The 26,731-nt window shown below is 41.0% G+C and overlaps 1 protein-coding gene across 1 annotated transcript in view; it reads right to left on the bottom strand.

Moving 5' to 3' along the window:
* The window catches only part of IRAG1 (inositol 1,4,5-triphosphate receptor associated 1), a 126,433-nt gene that overhangs the window by 20,523 nt on the left and 79,179 nt on the right, over nucleotides 1–26,731 (bottom strand). The window contains 7 exon segments of the mRNA XM_044258830.1: nucleotides 418–525; nucleotides 1,060–1,109; nucleotides 7,635–7,776; nucleotides 9,054–9,185; nucleotides 9,662–9,802; nucleotides 12,231–12,261; nucleotides 21,053–21,176. Of these exon segments, the coding sequence (XP_044114765.1) occupies nucleotides 418–525; nucleotides 1,060–1,109; nucleotides 7,635–7,776; nucleotides 9,054–9,185; nucleotides 9,662–9,802; nucleotides 12,231–12,261; nucleotides 21,053–21,176 (728 nt within the window).

Consider the following 26,731-nt stretch of genomic DNA (forward strand, 5'->3'; position numbering starts at 1 on the left):
TGCAGGGTAACAGTGGGTTTAAGAATTCAGGCCCTGGAATCAGAAACCCTAAGGTTAAAAGCTCCGCCCTACCACTTACTATACAATGCAACCTTCAGATATTTAAATCCATTGCAGAGTGGGGAAAAAAACCCACTAAACCCATCTTGGAGGATTTTGGTTTAAGCATGGAAGGAGATAACATTTTTAAAGAACAGTCTTTGAGATGCCAGCTCCTTTCTCAAGGATACGGAGTCTTCTCAGGGCAATAGAAGACACGGGGCCTGGTCTATACTGAGCTTTTTTGAGCCCATATTCCAAAATCTGTGCTGGGAATTTCATCACCTTGTTGACCCTGCCCCCACCTGGGTTACCCCATAGTAGTGAGTCTGAGGGAGAGGTTGAAAAGGGTTGGGAGGTAGGCATCATCATACTCACCATGGTGGGTAAGGAGGGGATGGGTGATGAGCTGGGAGTTTGGCTGGCAATGTTCAGGGCATTAAACTTGGGAACCACTGCAACACTGACCCTCCGGCGGGGCATGTTCTGTGGGAAAAGAAGTGACCAGGCTCACTGTCAGGGAGGCAGCAGCCACAGTTCAGAAAGGTTTGGAAAATGCCTACTAGTTTCTGATGCTATAATTACATTCACTGGATATTTTGGTTTTGGGTTAGTGATGGTGTTGAGGGTTCATGTGAAAAAACTGGCCAGAGTTGATGCAAGCTTTCTGTTAGTGGTGAGTGATTTCTCAAAATGTTCTTATTTTAGCTTATAGCTGAAAAAATTTGAACAGAAATGACCCCCAGTCTCTGGGTAACACCCTGGAAAGTATATGAAAAGGATAGGACTACACCAAGATTTATGCATCATTCCATGTTCATTTGGGGGATGGTATGAGCAGGGAAACCATGAATAAGGGAAGGCTGAAAGACGAACTAGCAAGTGTGGTAAGTCAAATTAGAGAATCTGTCTAGAGGTTCTCATGACACCTGTGGATTCAAGGATGAATGGCTTTCTGGTGACTATGGAAACTTCTGTTGGAATCCCAGGGGAGCCATGGTATTCCTTGAACGTGCATACCTTTCCCAGTGTGAGGGACATGGATCGCGCTGTTCGAGGTACCCCGTCTTCTGCAGCAAGAAGGAACAGAGAAGAGAACTCAGGTAAGTTTTCAGAGTAGGCTCCAACAAAAAACAGGTATCCCAAAATTAAGCTGAGATAGTGATTCATCAGAACTGACCCTCAAGTGTTAATCCAAGAGCCTAGGTATTGGGAACACTAAGTTTCCCACTATCCCCTGAGACAATTATCTGCAAAGTGGGCTTTCTGTACAGAACTTTTATCTTAACTCCTCTGTGCACTATGAGAAGCCCATCTTGGACCTCATATCCACCTGACCCCACTGCACAGTCTCTGGTTATAACCTGGAGAGTGTGCAAAAAACTACTTGTAGCAATACCAAGGCTTATTGGGTCATTTCTTGCTCATTTAAGAGATGTACAGTCAGGGAAATTATGAGCAGGGAAGGTACAGTATAAGTAGAGAATGGAAACTTGTTGACAGAGTGGTTTCAATAAGTCATCTATAAAACAATTTGGAACAAAGGAAACCAACACCCTGGGATTTTAATCTCCTTTATGCATACATTAATTTATATGAAATGTTTTGCAACAAAGAATACATTATATATTAATAAGAAATATATATTTCTTATTAATATTAATATTAATAAGAAATTTTGCACCACATCTGGATAATACTGCCACCAGAAAACACCAATATGTACAAAGAAAGATTTTTAAAAGCTCAGTTTCAGTTTGATGAATATCATTTGGCTTATATATCTATTTATCCTTCTTATCCATGTATATTAGATGTGTTTCTTAAGAAACCCATAGCTAGCAGCGCCTGGGTGGCTCAGTCATTAAGCGTCTGCCTTCGGCTCACGTCATGATCCCAGGATCCTGGGATAGAGCCTCGCATCGGGCTCTCTGCCCAACGGGAGGCCTGCTTCTCCCTCTCACATTCCCCCTGCTTGTGTTCCCTCTCTTGCTGTGTCTTCTATCAAATAAATAAATAAAATCTTTAAAAAGAAAGAAAGAAACACATAGCTAATTTTTCCCTTTTTATTTATCTTACTGCATTGATTTTTTTCCCCTTCCCACCCTGCACATTGGTTTAGAAGTTGTACATTTTAATTCTAATCTTCAATTTTTTACACTAAACTACAAATTTTTTATTTGCTTTTCTTAAAACCATACAGTAATTGCCAATCTTTATTTACTTTTAAAAATTTATTTAATTTTATTTATTCTTTTATTATGTTCAGCTAGCCACTGTATAGTGCATAATTAGTTTTTGATGCAGTGTTCAGTGATTCATTAATTAAGTATAACACCCAGTGCTCATCACAGCATGTGCCCTCCTTAATACCCAACACCCTGTTACCCCCTTCCCCTATCCGCCTCCCCTCTGAAACCCCCAGATTGTTTCTCAGGGTCCATAGTCTCTCATGGTTCATCTCCTTCTCTGATTTCTCCCCCTTTGGATATCCCTCCCTTCCCCTATGGTTTCTCCAAGCTATTGTTTATGTTCCACATATGAGTGAAACCATATGATAATTGTCTTTCTCTGTTTAACTTATTTCACTTAGCATAATCCCCTCTAGTTCCATCCATGTCAGTACAAATGGTGGGTATTTTTCCTTTCTGATGGCTGAGTAGTATTTCATTGTTATTATTTAGTTCTAATCTTTAATGTGCCCACTTAAATTTGTACTATGTTATGTGACTTTAAATTTTAAATTAATCAAGATTTCTATTTTTTCTTAATGAAACCTTAAAACAATAACTCCTTTGAATCTCAAATTATATTGCTTTTCAGTATTTTTGTTTCACTTTGTTTTGGTAATCCCATGTTATTATGACTGTTTTATATAGTAAATGCTTATTTAGATTTACCTACATTTACAAATGTCTGATCATTTCTTCTTGCATCCTACCCTTTTTTTTTAAGATTTTATTTATTTATTTGACAGAGAGAGAGATCACAAGTAGGCAGAGAGTCAGGCAGAGAGAGAGAGAGAGAGAGAAGCAGGCTCCCTGCTGAGCAAAGAGCCTGATGCGGGGCTCGATCCCAGGACACTGAGATCATGACCTGAGCTGAAGGCAGTGGCTTAATCCACTGAGCCACCCAGGTGCCCCATCTTTTTTTTTTTTTAATCTTAATTCCCCCCCCCCCAGTCCATCCTTACTTGTTCTTTTGGCAAGGATTTTTGAGAGGTAAATTTTCTCAGTTGTTCTCAAAATATTTTTACCTAGACTTCAGGCTTGCATCATAGTTTAGTTGGTTATATTTTCTCTAGGTTGACAGTTATTTTTTTCACAGCTGCTTGAAGACTTTAACTTCATTCTTTTTTTAATTCAGTTAATTAACATATAGTGTATTGTTAGTTTCAGAAGTAGAGTTCAGTGGTTCATCAGTCTTATTATAATACCTTGTGCTTATTACATCATGTGACCCCCTTAATGTCCATCATCAAGTTATCCCATTCCCCTACCCCACTTCATTGTCTTTTGGTACTACTATTGCTATTGAGAATTATCAGTCTTTTGTAAATCCTCTCTCCTCTCTCTCTGGTTACTTTTAAACTTTTCACTTTGCGTCAATGTGTTTTTATTTCTTCTTGGAATTCACTGTTCTTTCTGAATCCAATGATTAATGTCTGTCTTTAGTTTTGGGAAATTCTCAGATTTTAGAAAATCTTTGAGTATTTTCTCTTTCCCTCCTCTTGTAGATCTGCTAATAGATGCATTTGGAACTTTCTCATTTTATACTCTGTACCCATATCTTATAATACAATATTTTCTTTCATATTTTTAATCAGTTTATCCCTCTGAACTGCATTTTAGGCAACTTCTGAAAATCTATCTTCAGCTAACTAAATTTTCCCCTCAACTGTGCCCAATCTGATTTAAATGTTATACCAGTAAGCTAGGTTATGATTATTAATAAACAGCCCCATAAAAAACAGCCCCAAAGTTTTAGTCACTTATAACAATAAAGATTTAGTTCTTCCTTATGTTACATGTCCATTCTGGAGCAGATCCAGATCCAGATCCCTGGGATCATGACCTGAGCTGAGGCAGAGTCTTAACCAAGTGAACCACCCAGGTGCCACTGCACACTAGTTTTTTAAAGGCCTCAACTCAAAGGTGACACATGTCCTTCTGCTCACATTTTATTTGCCAAATCACATGGCATCACCTAACTTCAAGGGAATAGAGAAGTGTGCCTGAAAGGAGAAATTTGGAATCTCCCTAGAATAATTACCACCACTATAGTACCTACCACACCTAAACTACTGAGTTTTTAATTTTCATGATTCTGTTCCTCATTTCTAGTTCTATTTTATTCTTTTTTGATAACTGTATTTTATACTCATGTTTTGATTCATTGTTTGATGCCTTTAGTAGTTTTTAAACACATCTTTAAAAAATTATCAGATTATTTTATTTTCTGCAGTCCTTAGGATAGAACCCTATTGTTTAGTGTGTCTGATGATTCTTGTTCAAGGTGGATGGTTTTCTTGTGTATTTTATAATTCTATACTGTAAAATCACCTTTAGTGAGGCTTCAGTTAGAGGAATCTTGTGTGCCCTGGGAGAAGGGTGTGCCTCTCCACAGTGGCTTTATGTTTGTTTCTGACAGTGTTCCTACAGACATCATTGTGATGTTCTTTACAGAGTCTCTGCGTATTGCACCACAACTTCTGTCATGGCATACATTTTTCCTACGAGAAAGCAGAAAGTATTTTTCCTACGACAAGGTGAAACGGACTTCCCTGATTTGTGTCTCTGCTGTTTGGCAACTGTTTTTTTCTTGTTTAAGTTCTGTCTAAAGATGCAGTCCTTGGAAAATCTTAACTGTGGGAGTCTCAAGTCAACTCTCTGTCATAGGTGTCCGAGATATCTCAGATTGCATGCAAGTGCAGAAGCTCAGCACCCAGATAACTGAAGCTGACTTGTGTCCCCAAGGAAGCTGCAGGTTTCAGTTCTCTTTTCTTTTCTTGTATCTGAGTATTTCAATTTCTTTTCCTGTAGATTCAGCTATTCTTTTAGACTAAAGCTTGCTTTATTTTATCCAGCAGAAATGTCTAAGTACTTGTGGTCAAGGAGTTTCAAGTTTTCCAGTCAGCCAAAATAGCAGAACCAGAAAATATTTTTTATATATTGTAGCATTCATACAAATGAATAAAATGCCAATTTTATAAGTGGGCAAAAGATATAACTAGAGAATTTATAAAAGTGGAACTACAAATGTCCTGGAAACAATTGAACAGGTAAAAAAATACGAATTAAAATGATGAGATAGAATCTTGGCCCATTAAAGTAAAAAATATTTTTAAAGGAAAGGACAAGAATCTCAATGGCACAATGAACTGAGCGATACTGTTACCCATTAAATGGGAATATCAATGAGTTATTTGAAAATAGTTTGCTTTAAGAGCCTTATAAAAATTTCTTTCCCCCAAGCCAGTATTTACACATCTAGAAATCCATCTTAAGGAAATAATTCAAAGTGTGAACGATCAGTGTTTCATATTCAGGAAAAAAATGGATATTTTTAAATGTGTATAACCTTTCTTTAAATCAAAGTTATTTTTATTTCACTGTAGTATTCAGAGCCTCAGGCATAGACAAAGATTGCTAGAAGTCATGTAAAGGCTTAAAAACTAACATTATTTGGGAATGGTCACAGGATATCCAATGGACACACCTGTTAGGTGGATGCTGGACCCGCTACACCAGACCAGGCTGAGAAAGAGTGGTATGGGAACAAATGTCTGAAAAATATTTAGTCACCATTTAAGACTCAGCTACCATCTCCCTACGTATTGTAAGTACTTTCTCATGTCCCCAGACTGAATGTGGGACTCTGTGGTATGCTCCCTATAAAAATCTGCTTACTTTTGTCACTGGGCTGGTTATACTCCTCTGCCCTCTGCACCGGCTGGGAGTACCTTTGGATCTCAGTCACCATGTGCCCTTTACTTCTATATTTAGTATCATGTGGGGGACAGCAAAGGAGTTCAATAAATATCTTTAGAATGAATGAATGAAACTCATGGGTAACTGTTCCTTTCATAAATCTTGGATAGGACAGTTTACAGCAGACCTTGCACCTTCCAGAACAATAATGCAAGAGCTCACACATTAGGATTTCTTTGGTGGCAACTTCCCCAACTCCCAGCACTGACAGAAACTAGTTTGCTGTAGGCCCAGATGCATGTGGGTCAGGAGTCTTGCTGCCAAGATCAAAAGCAGACAGTTGGGAGCATATGTACACTGCCTTTGGACTCTGGAAAGTGTCACTGATATTCCCCAGGAAACTTGTGAAACCTCCTGTTTATAAAGGTTCCTCCATCTGTTACACTTTCCCTCCTTCTGCTCTTGGTAACACGGATGTTTGCATTCCACAGGGATTCCTGTCACTAAAAGGTCTGTTTTCTCCTGCTAAAACCATCCTCATCAGCCAGAGCCTAGACCCTGGCTCTCAAGGAGAGATCCTGGTCCAAGGCACCATCTTCCTCATGCTGGACGGCAGCAAGTGCCTCCTGACCTGCCTCTCCAGACCTCAGTATCTATACTCTCCCAATGTATTGTCTACTCTGAAGTCAGACAAATCTTCTGAAAATAGAATCTGACCATGTTAGATGGTATAAACTCACCAGCGCTTCCTCATAGCCTCGAGGACAAAGGCCCAAATTATTAGAATGACCTGGCATATGGCCCTGGCTTACCAAGGTTTACCTTCAAACTGTTATCATCACACTCCCAACACTGTAACCACATCAAATTCTTTGTTCCATACCCTTTCCATTCCAAACCTACATCCTTGTACACACTGTTTCCTCTACTTGGGGTCTATTTCCCCCCTTGCCTGGAGAATGCCTATTTTTACTTTGAAAAACTGCCCAGATGCCATCCCTCTGTAAAACCATCCTTGACTCCTTCAGGCAGAATCATCTCTGTGCTCCTATAGCAATTGTACAGAACACTTTTTAAAGAGTATTTCTTTAAAACATTTGTCTTGCCCATGAGTCTGCTATTTATCTCAGGAATATCTCTTTTAGCCAGGATCTCATGCCATCCCCACTGCCCAGGTTCATCTCTCACCTGGACTATTGTAATAGCAGCTTTGTGGGTTTCCCTGTCTCTGGCTCTGTCCCACTAATGTAACTGCCACACTGTAATGAGGGAACATTCTAAACTCCGTATGTGAACTTAATACTTTCTAGGATAAGGCCTAAATTCCTTAGTATGTATTCCAAAGCACAAAGACTGTAAGGTCTGGGGTCTGTCCTTCTCATAAAGTAGAGAGAGCTCTTGTAGCCTACGGCTTCATATCAGTGGTCAACTGCTGTGGTTTATTGTGTCAGGAGTTGCTTTGGGACTATTCTTGTTTCCTGGTTCTTGGTCCCTAGTCTCACCTGAACAGCTGCTGTGAGGCCCTTATGGGCAGCACTGGGCAAGGACAATGAGCCTTGCTCAACTAGAACTCCTCAGGTTGCATTGATGGATGTGATGCTGGCCTAGAGCCATCAGGGACCCACACTGCGGGGCCAAGATGGGGGCAGGAGCCCAGTTCCTTACCAGAGGGGCCACAGCTGCGGCTTGGGTTCTGATTTGCAAGTTTTTTAAACTCCATGAGCTCTGCATGGTCTTTCTCATACGTTCTCTTCAGATTCTCCACATACTGCATCATTACCTCTGTTGCCTTTGACATGCGCTTTTCCTGCAGGAAAGGAGAGCGTGAGCACACAGGGCAATTGGAGGAAAGGCTTGTTGGCACTTGTTTGCTCTGAGCTAACCTGTGGGCTGGAAGAATTAAAAGGACACAATTAAAAGATGCAGCTCTGCCCTCTAAGGGTTTGCTGTCTGTGATGTGAGCTGGGGGTGGGGGGGGTATTCAGGCACTTGCACTCACAGAGGACAAGAATAAGCACAGCCACAATGCCTCAGAAGATGAGAGGCAGAGACGTCCTCTATGTTGAGAGAATGGGTCAGGGAAGCTTCCTGGAGGTAGCCACTTCCCTTGAGCTCTCCCTTTGTTGCTTCTCCCAGCCAGAGTGACTTCCTGGGTGTGCTGCTGAGTCAGGTGCCCTTTCCCCGGAAGAACACAGGGGTGGGACGGCCCAGTGGCTTGTTCTTCCTTCATTCGACAAGAACTGCTCTAGGCTCTGTCCCAGGAACACGCTGCTGATGTAACCAGTGCAGCATAACAGGTGAGCACCGTCCTAGCAGCAGTGATAATAACATCTAGGCGCTTTGCAAATATTATGGCAAGCCAATATAACAGACGCTATCATCATCTGCATTGGCTGGAGAAATTGGAACACAGAGAGCTCAATAAATGGCCTGAGATCACACAGTGAATCCTGATGGAGCCAAGATTGGGCTTAGGCAGTCTGATCTCATGACACCATCCTGGATCAGGGTGGTGCCCTGTGTGTTTCAGGACTTCAAAGTGGCTAAGAGGGAGCAAATCCTGGGTCTGCATCCCAGCTGTGCCACACACTAGTACTATTACATTTCTGAAGCTTCGTGTCTTTGTGGGGAAAAGATATTTACAGAGTTGCTGGGAGGATTAAATGAAACAAAGCAGTTTTTCCTAAAAGCATATTTGCCAAATACTAGTTCCATGGGAGTTGAATAGGTTATTTTGTGGTTCTTCAGTCAGATACATTTAGGAAACATAAATAGGCTTCTTCGCTATAGGTGTTCTCAAAGCCTTGATGGTGCCAATATGTGTCAGAAATTTCCAAGAAAAGAAGGCAGTACGCAGCAGTTCGCAAACTTACATGTTCACAGAAAGCCTTTCCCAAGGAACACCTCAAGGGTTTAGAGGTCCACCAGAAATACCTTAATAAAACACAATAATGTACACAGGATGTCTGGCACAGAGGAAGCCGTCAGTAAGTGGGATCTGTAGTTGTCATTGCTTACATTCATGCTCTAGTTACTGCGGGCAGAGCTGAGCTAGTCAGATGGCTGGGAGCTGAAGAGGCTCACCTGGCGGACGGCCCCCACCATCTCAGCTCGGCTGGAGAGGCGTGCAGCCAAGCGGTGCAAGACAGCAATATCCTCCAGCAGCTTCTGGTAGGTCTCTCGGTGCTCACAGTGGTGCCATAGTGAAGCTGAGGACTGGGAAGTGAGAAGGAACATCAGCTCGGGTCCATACCAAGACTTGACTTGAGCTGTCACAAGACAAGCCCTGGTCCTCATCCTGGCTGAAAAGAGTGGCCTCTGTAGGGTCTGGCCTACACCTTCTGGGGATTGAAAAGCCCAGTGTGGATACTCTATACCTGACTGACATGAAAGAAGGGAATCACATCCAGGTCTCTAGTTCCTAAGGAGCTCCTTCTGCCATCCCAGGTCACCCAGCCTACTCTTGAGAAGCTTCCAGGAATCAGAGGCCTTATTCACAGCCCCCAAGGTAACCAGGCCTTCAGGTCGCTGCCTTAGTTCCTCCAAGCTCTCTGAGGAAGACTCTTTCTGGCTCAGAGCCTTGGCCTGATTTCTCATGTCAGGATACTCTACTTGTGGACTGAGTAAATCAGGACACCTGGCATAGCCCTGGGAGACAGTCAAGGACTCCCCCCATCAGGATCCACAATTACCGTGATGGAAGCTTTGAAGTTTTCCAGTTCCTTCTCTGTGTTCTCCTCTGTTAGGTTGCGTTCCCTTTCAGCCTGGTTAATTCTAGATTCCAGAGTGTAGCTGTCATTTCTAAAGGCCAAGGACAGTTGTACAAACACATTCTGTTGGGAACAAGAGTGTAGGAGAGATGCTAGGAGGAGTTATTATAGGGAACAAGGTCACAGGTGTGTTTCTTGCATGAGCGTTTTACATCAGCTCCTGGAGCCAGTCACCAAAACAGCTGCATACAAGTGAAATTCTCCTTTCATAGTAAACTGCACAAAAGATGATGAAATAGTAACCTGAGGTCCATGCTAGGTCTTTCCAGAACCAGAAGACCAAATGCATTTTACTGAAAAACAGTAAATTTACTTACATTTTACTGAAAAAGAATAACACTTTGCTTTTTCCTGTTATTTTCAAGAAAATAACATCCTGTATTTAGGTTTGGGTAAACTCAGCCCAACATAGCTGACTGTGAAGCAGTTTCGATTCATGCTAGGATTTCTTACACATGCGTTTTGGAGGTTTTGCATGGAACCACTGTATTTAAAGAAACTCCATTTAAAATATAAGCATTGTTGACTTAAAGCAAATTTCAACCAGCATCTTGTCTGAGTATTATAAATCCGGCACAGAAAGCAGCTTTAAGAAGCTGCCAGGATATTAGACATCGAGGTATGATTCTGTTAGGAGAAGTTTTCTGGAACAAATATTCCATGCCAAAAATACGGGATGCATGAATGAAACTTTGCAAGGTGGACTGAGCAAACATGAAACTCCTGGCATGATAGGAAACTACTGGGGAGGAGAAATAAACAGATGGACTCTACACAGGAAGAAGCAATGGCTTTCATTTTTACGCCATTCGTTTGCCCTGAGTCAAGTGGTAGAAGATTTACACCCTTGGGGTGAGCTAACACTGTCTGATCTTCTGAGTTCATGTAATATGACCCACAGTGGGTAGACATCTTCAGACAGAACTAAAGGTCTTGAACTGACCCAATAACAACAAGGATGGCAACCCTGGAAGCTACTCCGCATTAAGCATGTACAAATACGCTAGCACTGCTATGAGTTCTGTGCACCTTGACTCATTTACCCCGCAAAAAGCATTTGCAGTAGGAACTATTGTGGCCACTTTGTGGGTAAAGAGACTTGAGACCAGAGAGGTCATTAACTTGTTCAAGGTGACATGAAGTAGTAGAACCAGGATTCAAATCTCACACTACTTCATTTCAAAGCCTGTGCTATTGTCACCATGCTGAACACTAATTGTGTCAGTACACACCTGCAGATAGAAGCTGGTCATTAAACAAACTGCCCATAGCCCATCTTCACCGGTATCAGTGGGTGGGGATTTTCTGTCCTACCCAAGCCTCAGTCCAGTCAAGTTTATCAATAATGTTCAATGTTTATTTTTCTATACCTGAGTTGTCCCCTTCATGGCAGTGTGATATAGAGAGTCCTGTATTTGGTTAGAATATTTGGGTCTAAATGTTGGTTCTGCTAAGCACTGGGTCTGGACCTTGGGTAAATTAGTTCATCACTTGATTTTGTCCTTTGTTCTAAATCCTGCTCTACCAACTTCACTGAGCTGATTGGAGGATCTGCTGAAAGGATGGATGTGAGTGTGTGATGAACTAAGTGCAATATCTGTGTACAAGGTAATTGTTACTGTCTCTGGGAGACATTTCACATTGTGTGTCTTCCTCTACTTGTCCATTCCACTGGGTCTCAGAAAGGGAATATTCATCTTCTTATTGTCAGTGGCAAACCATGCTACAAAGACTTTTAAAACCTTTTAACCTCCCAACCTGGAGTAAAAGATTCTGGACTCATCCAGGTTCTTACCCTCTTCCTTCTATCAACTCCAACCTAATTTCTTAGAAACAAACTAGGTGCTGGCATCAGAGGTCCTCACTACCTTACCACCTCACCTGGGATGCACTGTCTTTGTCCATCTACCCTACCCCTTCACCAGAATGAAATGCAGAGAAGTTCCTTTCAGCTCACCCACCAACCCCATTGGGATAGCATCTCTACAGAGACAAGGAGGCCCCAAGGGGAGTAAAGGAGGAATCAGGGAAGGCTGATAAGCTGACAGCACAGCTTCCCACCTTGGCTGAGCTACCTTCCTTATGTCTGGAACCCTCAGAAGGGAAGTACCTTCTTCCTCTGGACCAAAGTTTAAAACTTGAAATCTGACCATCTGTGATTAATTTTGAAATAAATTTGGTTCAATTCTGCAGCTTCTCAGTAACTTCGAATTTCTAAGTCATATTTTTAAAGAGCATAAACCATTCTTGAAGAAGTATAGAATTTCCAGCTACCTTCTCATCTCTGACCAAATTTGCCAGAATCTTCCATCACCTGGGGTGGGAGTCTCAGCATTTCAGTAGGGCTGATCGCAATATCCATATTATCCCACAATCACACATTCTCATTTTTGTACAAAATTGTCAGGGACAGAGGCTAGAAAATGGAATGTTTTCAATAAACCCAGTCAAGCTCAGGCACTAAATTTCATAAAGCACTGGAATCACTTACCTCAACTTCCTTTTCGGTGAGTGGAGGGGCACTGTAAAAAGAAAAGACATGCAAATGAACTATATCCAACCTATGAAATAAACCAAAAAGTGACTTTGAACAACCAGCAGACCATGTCTTTCCAGGAAAGTAGTAAGAAGAATTGGTGAGTTGGAAAAGATGTAGGGTACCCTTAGTGTGAGCTCTGTAATCATAAGACATTTGCCCAGATATGGACTCCTACAGAGGAAGGGTGGTAGAAAATATTAGATCTTGGCATCAGTCCTCCATCAGCACCCACTACTCTCTGTGACTTCAGATAAGTTATTTAAATTTGCTCATCTGTAAAATGGGAATAATATCTACCTTGCAGGAGCATTATAAATATGTATACATACATATATATAGATATATGTGTATATATTCACACATATATGACACACATGTGTTTATGTATGCATACATGTGTAAATGTGTGTGTATGTGTATACATGACATCCACACTGAGTAGGCATTCAGGAGATGCTAGCTGCTGTTATAACTAACTCACGGGCTTATTGTGAGGACTTAGTAAGAGAATGCATGTGCTACATACTTTATAAACTGTACACATCTGAGTAGTCTTCATAATTTTTTCAGGCCTACCTGGTCTGTAAAGCCTGACCCTTCTGTCTCTGAGAGTTGTGACAAGAGTGCGTGTGGGCCAGAGAATACAAGGTAGGAAAGGGTGCCCAGAGTCCTTCTCTACAGTGAGAACCTCCTCTGATGGTTGAAATTAGAGACCAGGCAAGAAAGTCCCAGCCCCTACACAGGGATCATTCCGAGAGGTTCCTTTTCATGTGCGATGCGCACATTTAGCAGTCCTTTTTTCTGCATGCTCACTCTGCCTCTGCTGCTCTTGCTGTTGACTAAAGCTAGTCCTGTTCTGAAACTCAGACAATGTAAATAATGCACAGGCCCTTTCCTGTGCTGGGGTGGAAGGACTGGGAGGGGTCCTACCAGCGTCATAGGACTTGGCAACAGGGCACGCCATCGATAAGATTCTCAGGAAACACAGCTTCCTCCTTTTGACGGGTGTGAAGGGACCCCAAGAGCAAAGGTAGGGGTCAGTTATCTCTGCAAGGGGCTGGTTCTCACCCCTGACAAAGGACTGTGAGAGCCTTCCTGTGAGGATGAGGCAACAAGACCCCATGGTCATCAAGTCAGCAGAGTACAGAGCATGGAACAAACAACTGCAAAGATGTTTGATGCTGTATTACAATGCTTGTCACAACCCCACCCATCAGGCCCTTTCCTCTGTGGGCCAGCCAACATAATCTTGATTGTCATATAGAGCACATATTGCTTTAAACGAATTTATCAGATGTTGCTCAGCTTGCCTTTGACTCCTGGCTTTATTTGGATAGTACATGAAATATACATATTTTCATTATTAACCAAACTTACTATTTTGCTAATTCAGTTTCTGCTTTTCTTCTATAGAACACATTTTTTTTTCAAAATGTGCAAAGAAAGCCCTGAGGACTCAAGAAGGTGTGATTTAAGTTAAAAAAAAAAAAAAAGGCCACATAACATGGTCAGCTCCTGATACAGAGAGCGCTTTTTTTTTTGCCTATTTTTTAAAAATTTCTTTTCAGCGTAACAGTATTCATTGTTTTTGCACCACAACCAGTGCTCCATGTAACCCATGCCCTCTCTAATACCCACCACCTGGTTCCCCCAACCTCCCACCCCCCACCCCTTCAAAACCCTCAGATTGTTTTTCAGAGTCCATAGTCTCTCATGGTTCACCTCCCCTTCCAATTTCCCTCAACTCCCTTCTCCTCTCCATCTCCCCTTGTCCTCTATGCTATTTGTTATGCTCCACAAATAAGTGAAACCATATGATAATTGACTCTCTCTGCTTGACTTATTTCACTCAGCATAATCTCTTCCAGTCCCATCCATGTTGCTACAAAAGTTGGGTATTCATCCTTTCTGATGGAGGCATAATACTCCATAGAGTATATGGACCACATCTTCCTGATCCATTCGTCCATTGAAGGGCATCTTGGTTCTTTCCACAGTTTGGCGACTGTGGCCATTGCTGCTATAAACATTGGGGTACAGATGGCCCTTCTTTTCACTACATCTGTATCTTTGGGGTAAATACCCAGTAGTGCAATGGCAGGGTCATAGGGAACCTCTATTTTTAATTTCTTTTTTTTTTTTTTTTTTTTTAAGATTTTATTTATTTATTTGAGAGAGAGAGAGACAGTGAGAGAGAGCATGAGCGAGGAGAAGGTCAGAGAGCAAAGCAGACTCCCCATGGAGCTGGGAGCCCGATGTGGGACTCGATCCCGGGACTCCAGGATCACGCCCTGAGCCGAAGGCAGTCGTCCAACCAACTGCGCCACCCAGGCGTCCCTATTTTTAATTTCTTGAGGAATCTCCACACTGTTCTCCAAAGTAGCTGCACCAACTTGCATTCCCACCAACAGTGTAAGAGGGTTCCCCTTTTTCCACATCCTCTCCAACACATGTTGTTTCCTGTCTTGCTAATTTTGGCCATTCTAATTGGTGTAAGGTGATATCTCGATGTGGTTTTAATTTGAATCTCCCTGATGGCTAGTGATGATGAATATTTTTTCATGTGTCTGATAGCCATTTGTATGCCTTCATTGGAGAAGTGTTTGTTCATATCTTCTGCCCATTTTTTAATACGATTGTCTGTTTTGTGTGGTTGAGTTTGAGAAGTTCTTTGTAGATCCTGGATATCAGCCTTTTGTCTGTACTGTCATTTGCAAATATCTTCTCCCATTCCGTGGGTTGCCTCTTTGTTTTGTTGACTGTTTCCTTTGCTGTGCAGAAGCTTTTGATCTTGATGAACTCCCAAAAGTTCATTTTCGCTTTTGTCTCCTTTGCCTTTGGAGACATATCTTGAAAGAAGTTGCTGTGGCTGATATCGAAGAGGTTACTGCCTATGTTCTCCTCTAGGATTCTGATGGATTCTTGTCTCACGTTGAGGTCTTTTATCCATTTTGAGTTTATCTTTGTGTACGGTGTAAGAGAATGACTGAGTTTCATTCTTCTACATATAGCTGTCCAGTTTTCCCAGCACCATTTATTGAAGAGACTCTCTTTTTTCCTCTGTATATTTTTTCCTGTTTTGTCAAAGATTATTTGCCCATAGAGTTGAGGGTCCATATCTGGGCTCTCTACTCTGTTCCACTGATCTATGTGTCTGTTTTTATGCCAGTACCATGCTGTCTTGGTGATCACATGATTCTTTATATGGAAAACCCAAAAGACTCCACCCCCAAACTACTAGAACTCATACAGCAATTCAGCAATGTGGCAGGATACAAAGTCAATGTACAGAAATCAGTGGCTTTCTTATGTACGAACAATGAAAATACAGAAAGGGAAATTAGAGAATCGATTCCATTTACTATAGCACCAAGAACCATACGATACCTGGGAAAAAACCTAACCAAAGAGGTAAAAGATCTGTACTCGAGGAACTACAGAACACTCATGAAAGAAATTGAAGAAGACACAAAAAGATGGGAAGACCATTCCATGCTCTTGGATCGGAAGAGTAAACATTGTTAAAATGTCTATACTGCCTAGAACAATCTATACTTTTAATGCCATTCCGATCAAAATTCCACCGTTATTTTTCAAAGAGCTGGAGCAAATAATCCTAAAATTTGTATGGAATCAGAAGAGACCCCGAATTGCTAGGAAATGTTGAAAAACAAAAACAAAACTGGGGGCAGCACATTGCCGTATTTCAAGCTTTACTACAAAGCTGTGATCACCAAGACAGAGAGCTCTATCTTATGAACTGGTATAGACAGCTAGGGGGCAGAGCCATGGGCCTTCAAAAAAGAAGGAAGCCCAGCAGGTTTTGTAAAATGAGATTATTTGGGATGGCAATGCCTGCCTCAGAATTTAAACTCCCTTAAGTAGACCTTAGAATAAAATCAGGATCTTTTGTGAACCAGCCTCTACCAGACTTTCCTTTTCCGATTCTCCATTGAACATTCTGCTCCTCACACTCACTTCAATGTGGCCCCAGAGGCTTTGCATTTACTGTTCGTTCCTTTTTTTTAATCCCCATTTTCTTTCATAATAGCTTTATTTGAAATATAATCCACATACCACAAAATTTACCCTTTTATAATTTATAATTCAATAATTTTTAATATGGAGTTATACAACCATCAATCACTATGGTTAATTTTAGAACTTCTCATCATCCTCAAAAGAAACTCTGTACCCATTAGTGATCCATCTCCCCTAGCCCCATTCCCAGCCAAGGCAATCACTAATCTCCTTTCTCACTCCATGGATGTCCCTATTCTGGAAATTTCATAAAAATGGAATCACACAACATGTTGCTTTTTGTGGCTGGCTTCTTTCATTTAGCGTAATATTTTTAAGATTCATCCATGTAGTAGCATATAGCAATACTTCATCTTTATGGCTGAATAATATTCCATTATATGGATATATCACAATTTACCTATCTAGTCATTGGACATTTGGGCTATTTCCACTTTCTGGCCAATATGAAAAACACTGTGACTGAACATTTATGTATAAGTTTTTGTGTAGACACATGTTTTCATTTCTCTTTTTTATACACCAAGGAGTAGAATTGCTGGGCCATATGGTAACTCCATATTCAACTTTTTGAAGAATTGCCACACTGTTATTCCAAAGTGGCTGCACCATTTTACTAAGAACTCTGGTTTCTTCACATCCTCACCAATACTTAGTTATTATCCACCTTTTTTATTATAGCCATTCTAGAAGATATGAAATTATATCTCGTTAACATTGTGATTTGCATTTCCCTAAAGATTGATGTTGCACATCCTTTTAATGCTTACTGACCCCTCATATATATCCTTTGAAGAAATGTCTACTTAAATCCTTTATCCTTAAAAAATTAGTTATCTTTTTATTGAATTAGAGAGTTCCAGATATATTCTGGAAATAAATTCCTTATCAAATGCATGATTTGCAAATATTTTCTCACATTCTGTGGGTTGTCTTTTCACTTTCTTAGTGGTATTATCTGCATCATAAAACTTTTGTTTTGATGAAATACTATTCATCTATTTTTTTTCCTCTAATTGCTTGTGCTTTTAGTGTCATATCTAAGAAACTATGGACTAACCCAAAGTATTGAAGATTTGTTTTTATGTTGTCTTCTAAGAGTTTGATAGCACTAGTTCTACATTTTGCTCTATGGTCCATTTTGAGTTAATTTTTATGTATTGTGTGAGGTTAAAGTTATTCCAACTTTACTCTTTTGCATCAAGTCATCCACACCATTTGTTGAAATTACTGTGTTTTTTGTCTGGAAATGTCTTCACCAAAATCTTTGCATGGATGACTTCATTTTGTCATTTGCATGTCTCATATTAATTACTACTTTATCATAGAGGCCTTCCTTGACCCTTTAGCCAATGTTCCATTCCTATGTTTTTCTCTGTATGTGACTGTCTTATGGTCTTCACAGTTTTGCTGTCTGGAACCGTACATTTAGTTACTTGAATATTATTTGTCTCTCTGCCTAGAATGTAAGTGCCCTAATAACAGGGACTGTGTCTGTTTGTTCTCCATTCTAATGTCTGGCACATAATAGGCACTCCAATGACTACTTATTGATTAAGTGCCTATTTATTGCTCCTATTGGTTTTTGATCCAATGATATGTTCTTTTTGCACTCTTGTTAATCAACCACTGACCATATCCCTAATTTGGGCTTCAGACCTTACCTTTCTCTCTCTCTTTCTCCCTTCCTTCCTTCCTTCCTTTCTTTCTAGATTTTGTTTATTGATTTGTCAGAGAGAGAAAGAGTGTGAGTGAGTGAGCACAAGCAGGGGAGGGGCAGAGGGAGAGGAAGAAGCAGGCTCCTCGCTGAGCAAGGAGCCCAATGTGGGACTTGATCCCAGGGCCTTGGGATCATGCTCTGAGTTGAAGGCAGATGCCTAACTGATTAAGCCACCCAGGCATCACCAGACCTGATTTTTCTTCTGAATTCATTCAATTTTCTGACTCCCTGAGCTCCTTCTTGGTATGGTCCAGTCCCAATTCACATAGCCCACATAGATCATGAAACCAACTCCTTCATATTAAAACTCATATTAAAACTTCATATTAAAACTCATGGGGAAATTAAATTTCCCCATATTTTTTCTAAGTGAAGGATTCTTGAAATTCTGGCGTCCCCTTCTGCTGGGCAACTCTTTGCCCATCTATCCCAAGCTCCAAAACAGGAGTAGAGCGTTCTGGGCCCAGCCATGAGCCTAAGCTGCAAATAGCCTTTACTGAGGCCAGGAGGAGGGAGCCTGGTTTAGTGGTTGGAGCAGAAAGTTTGGGGATGGACAATGTATCTCTCAATGCATGAGAGCCACTGACTACAATCTGAGAGCCTGGATCACAGGTTCAGATGCTGATCTTAATTCATTGACCATGCAGACCCATGCAGGCCCATGCAGGTCCAATGTGGCCTCAAGGTTTGTAGCTAGTAGCTATTAACTCATAGAAGATAGAACTGCTCAGTTTCCTCACCCAGGTAAGCTGGGGGAATTTAATTAGCTGGAGGTGAGCTGTAATGAAACTAATTATCTTCAGCTTTATTGAGGAAAAAGAAGTCAATAATACTATTCACCAGCCTTGTTCCTTACAGACAAGAGTACCAGTGCTGAACGCCTGGGTGGCTCGGTGGGTTGGGCCTCTGCCTTCGGCTCAGGTCATGATCTCAGAGTCCTGAGATTGAGTCCCGCATCAGGCTCTCTGCTCAGCAGAGAGCCTGCTTCCTTCTCCCTTTCTCTCTCTGCCTGCCTCACTGCCTGCTTGTGATCTCTGTCAAATAAATAAATAAAATCTTTAAAAAAAAATCTATTAAAAAAAAAAAAAGAGTACCAGTGCTGGTTTGGGTACTTGTAACAGGCCCCTAGTATAATGGAAAGGCACTGAGTCTGCAACTCAGCCCACCCTGAGTTCAATTCCTGACTCTGTCACTTACTAGCATGTTGCTTTGCCTCTTTTCTCTCACTGAAGATAAACAAAATATTCCGTTTCTGCCTCACTGGGTTGTTACAAACACCAAAAGGCACAGCATATAAACATGCTCTGTAACCTGCAGTGAGCTGCCATGCTTCTCCTTTGGTTCCCTGCTCTGGACAGCCTCTCTCTGCCTTCCCTGCGATGAACTGGCCCCACCCATGCCCTTCCTCAGCTGTGGATGCAACCTGTTTCTTTTTTTTAAATTTGCCTATAATGTATTATAGGGGTACAGGTCTGTGATTCATCAGTCTTACAGAATTCACAGCACTCAACATAGCACATACCTTCCCCAAAGTCTATCAACCAGACACCCTATCCCTAACATCTCCTCCCCTCCAGCAACCCTCAGTTTGTTTCCTGAGATTAAGAATCTCCTATGTTTTGTCTCCCTCTCTGATTTTATCTTGTTTGATTTTCCCCTCCTTTCCCTTATGATCCTCTGTCTTGTTTCTCAAATTCCTCATATCCATGAGATCAAACGATAATTGTCTTTCTCTGATTGACTTATTTTGCTCAGCATAATACCCTCGAGTTCCATCCATGTCATCGCAAATGACAAGATTTCATTTTTGATGGCTGCCTAGTATTCCATTGTGTGTATATATATATATACCACATCTTATTTATCCATTCATCTGTTGATAGACATCTAGGTTCTTTCCATAGTTTGGCTATTGTGGACGTTGCTGCTATAAACGTTGAGGTGTCCGTGCCCCTTTGGGTCACTACATTTATATCTTTATGATGAATATCCAGTAGTGCAATTGCTGGGTCATAGGGTAGCTCTGTTTTCAACTTTTTGAGGAACCTCCATACTGTTTTCCAGAGTGGCTGCACCAGCTTGCATTCCCAGCAACAATGTAGGAGGGCTCCCCTTTCTCCAGAATGCAACCCGCTTCTGACCTGTTTCTGGCACTTTTCCTGATGCTGGCTTAGTTTCTAGGCCCCTCTGAGCATTGCCTGATGACAGTGTTTTAGGTGATGATAGGGTGCAGTTTGAACATCGCATCCCCTGGACAAAAGTTGTTTTCCTTTCCCCCAAGTCAGGGAGTTCTGTTACATCTGGTTTCTCCTCCTAATGGCCTTTCTCAGGCCCCCAACAATTTAGTCTCCAGGTTACTTGAGCCTGGCAGGATGCCTCCATTGCAGGCACCCACTCAATTCCTATTCCTTAGTGATATCCTCTCTTATCTCCTCCATACATTTTTCAATCCAGTTATCAAGGGTGTACCATGTGCTGACATGCCTGCTTACACACTGTCTCTTTTAGCTAGTGCAGCATCCTACCAATGACAGCTCACTTATGACCTTTGTCGTGTAGGTGAGGAGGATGATATTTGGCAAGTGAAGTCACTTTCTCCATGTGTGGAAGAGCCTGGTAGATTTCCCAAGCAATCCTTCTTCGTGTGGTTCCAAATGTTCTACATCTCTGTTTATGCATAAATCAGACCTAGAATCTCTCAGTTATGGGTAAATGATAGATCTCAGACTGAAACCATTTCTCCTGGGCCAAAGTCTACCACCCTCTGCTGCCATGAGCCTCTGGTGATACCTCATGCCCACCTGTGAAACCCATCTGCTGTTTGAGTTAGAACCACCTTACATGGCTCTTTATTATTCTTTTTATTTTTTGCTGCATTAGCCCTGACTGGACTATTAGACTTTGAACATTCTGGGGTCAAAAATCAAGGCCCATGCTGTCCTATGTCCCATCTAGAATCTAACACAGGGCCTACCCAATACAGTGTCTTATGCAACCCATGCCTTCATTTTACCTTCCAGGGAGAGACCTGTGGACCCGCAGTTTGCGCAGCAGCATGTCAGAAATATTAGGCATAACATCCAAGCCAGTCTTTGGTTCTTCTTCCTCAATAGCTGAGGAGAGTTCAGAAGGGAGCCCTGAAAAAGACCAAAGTGCGTAACTTATAAAATGTCTGAAACCACAGTAGCACTGTTGGTAACTTGCTTCAGTTTATAAGAACCTAATTATATGCTAGGGGCTTTATAATTTTTATTTTATCTTCACAATGATCCAGTGAGCTAGAACTTAATCATCCTATTTTACAGGTAGGTAAGTCAAGACTCTGCAAGGTTAATAACTTAAAGTCACAAAACTAGTAACTCATTGTCAGATTTCAAATCAATTTCATCTGCTTTAAATTCTAGTTCTTCCCATTGCTCCCCACAGTACCAAGCAGGCTCCTGTGTCTGGGGTTCAGGGTTGGTTTCTGGCAACTGAAAGCTGGTTGCTCTTTAGCTGTAATATTTGGAAAAGTCCCCTCTCTTTGGCAGGCTTCTCAGGAGGCCTGTTGCCCAATTATTCTTTCTCAAATGAACTCAGTGATTCAATCACTGATGTCCTACCTAGAAATCTGGTTCCATATCCCCATAGATAGAAATAGAAACAGTGTTTTTCCAGGGTAAGGTTAGGGTCATTAGATCTTTTACAGATCCCAGAAATAGATGCCTCTTAGCCAAAAGAACCAATGAACAGCCTTTTTTTTTTTTTTAAATCTCATGAAACTATCCTGGGTGTGTGCTCTGAGAGCAGAAAGAACCAACCAAGTATTCTCCTTCCCATAAATCTTTCTCCTGTTTGAAGACAGCTCTTGTAGCTCTCTAAAGCTTCCCTTCTCCAAGCTTTACCCTTGTTTTTCCATCTGTTCATTATCACCCACTATGGCCTATGCCCTCTAGATATCATTCCCTTCCTGCACACGTTCTGACTGTTGCTGTCCCAGATACGTTCTAACAAGTGCTTAACTCAGGAAGACATGGGCAAATGTCCCTGGCATTGACATTTGTTATTCATGCAGCATAGACTCACTGTACCTTCCTATGGGCTTATGGTACCTTTAGGATTAAAAGCCTCAAATCTCTTTTACTTGGGTGAAATCAGGTATCTTCATCCCATACAATGGTTGGTTTCCATTCACATGCAGGACTTCTAGTCATCCATGTTCTACCATCTCTCATGGGCAGGTTTCCACCCAGCTCTTTTTCCAGAATTGTACACCAGGCCAGAGATTGGGACTAGAGGTATACTTGTTTTAGCCATCTAAGTGCAGCTAAGGTTGGGAGTCATGTGAATTAGAAGTTTCTCCAAAGGAGAACATGCAGAGAGAAGAAGACTTATGTAGTTTGGTTCAAGATAAAGATTATTTAAATATTTTGAGCTTTCCAAAAACAGAACAGTGTTCAGGAGTTTGCTGGTACTTAAGGTATCCCAGCAAAGTCTGGAGGGTGATCTGTCAGAAATGGGGGTAGTCAGTGATCCTTCTTTGAATATAAGATTGAACTAGATGTTCTCTTAGCTACCAGTCATCTCTTGGGTTCTGTCCTGGCACTTACTGCTCTCTGACTTTTCACTGTGATAGATGATAAACCTTGTGTTCCCTCTGGCCTTGCTATACCTTTATGTATCCACACTGCACCCAGCACAGAGATAATTAAGCAGTGGACTCCTGAGAAATCCATATGATTAATTGAACCAAAGAAGAACTAGTAATCAAATGAAAGCCATACCAGGGGCTTTTGCCAAGAGAAGTTGCCTAGGTTGAGCCCCCCATGCCCCACAAAAAAATAACTAGTGAGGCCTTCTAGCCCTGATAAGATGGCTATCTGAAGGGTGATCCTAGAACTTGTAGATCCTAGAACCTGTTATCCTCCTCATTAAGTCAACAATTACAAAACTTTTAAAACCATAAATATACCAGCAACTCTCAAATATAAGAAAAAGCAATCATCTTTAAAAATAATGGCTAGACAATGATGTGGATGGAACTAGAGGGTATTATGCTAAGCAAAATAAGTCAATCAGAGAAAAACAATTATCATATGATCTCTCTGATATGAGGAATTTGAGAGGTGGGGCGGGGCGTCGTGGTGGGTAGGGAGGGTTAAAAAATGAAACAAGATAGGACCAGGGAGTTCCCATCTTGTCTTGGGAGGGAGACAAACCATAAGAGACTCTTAATCTCAAGAAACAAACTGAGGGTTGCTGGGGAGTAGGGGGGAGGGATGGGGTAGCTGGGTTATGGACATTGGGGAGTGTATGTGCTATGGTGAGAGCTGTGAATTGGGTAAGACAGATGATTCACAGATCTGTATCCCCAAAGCAAATAATACATTATATGATATGTTAATTTTTAATAAAAAGTTATATGCAGAAAAAAAATAATGGCTAGAGAAAGACAGAACTTGCTAGGAATAAATGTAGAGCTCCCACCCTTGATAGCCCTTTTTTTTTTTCCCTCAAAGAATCATTACTGAGGGGACGATGTTAAGAGGAAGAATTCTGGCAAGAGTGTAATACCACAGAATGAGAAGGGAAGTAGACTGAGGGAGTGAGCAGGCAGCCTCCATAGGAGATTCAGAAAGTTTCTTCAGAAAGGAAGGATCTCCATGCTACTACAACAATACTCCCAACAAGAGAAAAAAACTTCCTGTGCTACTATTTGCTTTTCTTACTGAGTAAGAGGGGAGAGGAAAAGCAGAATGATTGCACAGCATTCTACCAGAGCTGATTATCTCAAACAATATGGAGGGATTTACCAGAATGTAAGACAAAAGAAAAAAAAATAAAACAAGCCCATCCAATAAAGTGTGGGCAGGAGACACATGGAAAGCCCCAGTTGAAGCTGCTCCCTACCCCTGACCACCACTTTTGAAAAATAGCATAGTGGCCAAAATCCTTAGATTTTTTTTTCCTTTCAAAAATCCAAATTAGATCTTCTTTTTTTAAAAATTTATTTATTTTCAGCATAACAGTATTCATTATTTTTGCACCACACCCAGTGCTCCACGCAATCTGTGCCCTCTAATATACCCACCACCTGGCTTTTGTCTATTTTTCCTTTCCTCTATCTGACAGAGGAGTGAAAATGGCTGCTGGGAATAGTTGAGCCAAGTCTGGAACATAAACACCTGGGCTGATTGTCTCTACAATTCTACCCTAAATTGGGGAATAATCTATAATCCACTACTACTCACCTAAAAGCATAAGATATGCCCATACTGCAGTGTAATAAATTCATATGTTGGACTATGAACAAAGTTATAGAAAAAGAGCAGAAACCAATCCTACAAACACCACTACACACAGTTCCATTTGAACTTCCCCTTTTCCCTACTACCAAAGCAGTAATAAAGCAAACATAAAATATCCAGTCTTCAGCTAAGCACTGCAGGGAGAACAGGGATCTCAGATAAGGTTGGAAGGAGTCAATGAAAATTGACCTTCACAATATATTTAGGTAAAGAGAAAATCCAGGTGAAAATGTCCATATCAAAAAGAAATAAAATGAGAACAATGGCATGGAAACTACATGACAACTAAGAAAGAAAGACTGAAGTATTTAGAGATTAAATAATGGACCTGTAGTTGAGATACTGGTGAGAAATTTACAGATTGTGGTGTCTTTGAACTAGTGAACAAAAGGAACAATTCATATATACATTTATACACACACACACACACACACACGTATGTATAAAGAAGTGCTTCTCCAACTGCCCTTGTGGAAAGAGTAAGCCATCTACAGGGAGAGGTGGAGGTTGAGGGGAGCTGGAAATCAGCTGGTCTCAGACTTCTCTACAACATTAAATACACTGTAGCATCTACCAAGTTCTAAGGAAAAGAATGACCCAAAATTTAAAACTTTGCAAGCTGTCCTTCAAGAATAAAGATAACATTTTTAAACGTACTAAAATTCAGGAAACAGCACCTTTGAGCCCTTCTAGAAAAACTATTGGATAATAAAATCTAGCTAAACAAAACATAAATCAAAATCACAAACTAGGTAATGGTGAGCCATCGTAAAACTAGGTAATGATGGTCAGCGTTAAATCCTTTTACATATAACTTTAGGGCTAACTAACTATGGAAATTATATTTACAGAAAGGAACGTAGATGGTAAAGCCTTGACAGTACAAAAAGTATAATTTATCATTTGTATTTGTGGAGATGGAAGGATAGGAAGAAATATGAAGGTGGGAAGAAATGCGGTCACTTGCATCTTTTTCAGTAGGAAGTCAATAATCCAAATTTAAAACATGGAATGTAAAAAAAGTACCTCAATGACTCCAAACTCTTAATGCATTTCATAATGTATATTTTAAACTTTAAAAAACGAATCTCTGTTTTCTAGAGGAAGAAAATGCCAAAATTCAGCAATTCCTACAGTTTCACTCTGCCTTAATTCAAGTTCAATTAAATTTTCATACTTTTTATCTAAAATAAGTACATCTAGCAATCTAATATAATCTTCTTCCTTCTTCCCTTCCTCCTCCTGTATTTGTGGGAAGAGGGCATTTGTTAGAAGCTATATTTACTTTCTTGCATTTTTCATTATTATTTAAATATTTTTATAATATGCAAGAGGCATTTTAACAGTAGAATTGTTTTAAACATATCTGCCTGTATTAGCTCATTCCAATGAAAGCATTTGTTTCTGGCAATCTCCAAGACTTAGAAAAATAACTTCTGGGGCTTCTGATTAAAGATGCTCTGAGACTCAGAATAACCCCCAAAAGGTCAAAGCTATTGGTTGGGGATAAACTTTCCTCAGATTGATCTTCTCAAGGAGGACTTTTCCCTGTCTGAAATCTGAGGGCTCTGAGCTCAGACTGGAGTAGCTAGAGGGACTCCCCATATCTCTCTCAACCTCCATGTCCAGATATCCAACTACTTCCTAGATGTTGTCACTTGGATCAAGATGATGAAAACAATATCAGCAGCCACTCTTATCAAACATCAACTTGTGTTAGGTGTAGTTTCTGATTTATTCCTTACAATAGCCTTGCAAGATAAATATTGCTAAGCTAATTTTCTGCATTCTAGGAAACTTAGGCTCACCTAAGTTAAGTAGATTTCCCAGTGTTCCAGCTAATTAGTAGTAGAACTGGGATGCAAAACTAGGTCTGTCAGACTGTGGCATCCAAGCTGCTCTCCATGAGCATTCAGCATATCAAAATCCAAACTTGATGTCTTTCTCCTCAGGTGAGCTCTTCCTCCTGTTCTCCCCATCCTCATTTATGATGCCGTCACCCACCTTGGCCATCCAGACACACAGTTGGTGGTCTTTCTGGTCTTCCCCTCTACCCTGTCTCCTCATCAAGTCCTGGCAAGCTGACCTCCAGAGAGCTCTCAAACCTGTCCTCCACATGCCCCTCCTGTCCATCTCAATCTACAGTCTTACCACCTCTCACCATGCTGTTTCCATACCCTTTTTACCAGTCTCCCTGCCTCCAGCCTATCCCATTTCAGGCCAGCTTTCAAAATTTGTCCAGAAGAATTATTCTCAAATTCAGCTCTGATCCTGATGCTTCCTTATCTGCAGGTTTCTCTGGCTTTCCAATGGGTCCTGAATGAAGTTCAAACTCATTAATTGTCCCTCAAAGCCTTCACTTTCCCTACTTCCTACTCATACTCCACCCTTGGTATCCATCTCTC

Source organism: Neovison vison, chromosome 7, assembly GCF_020171115.1.
Source record: "Neovison vison isolate M4711 chromosome 7, ASM_NN_V1, whole genome shotgun sequence".
Taxonomy (NCBI): Eukaryota; Metazoa; Chordata; class Mammalia; order Carnivora; family Mustelidae; genus Neogale; species Neogale vison.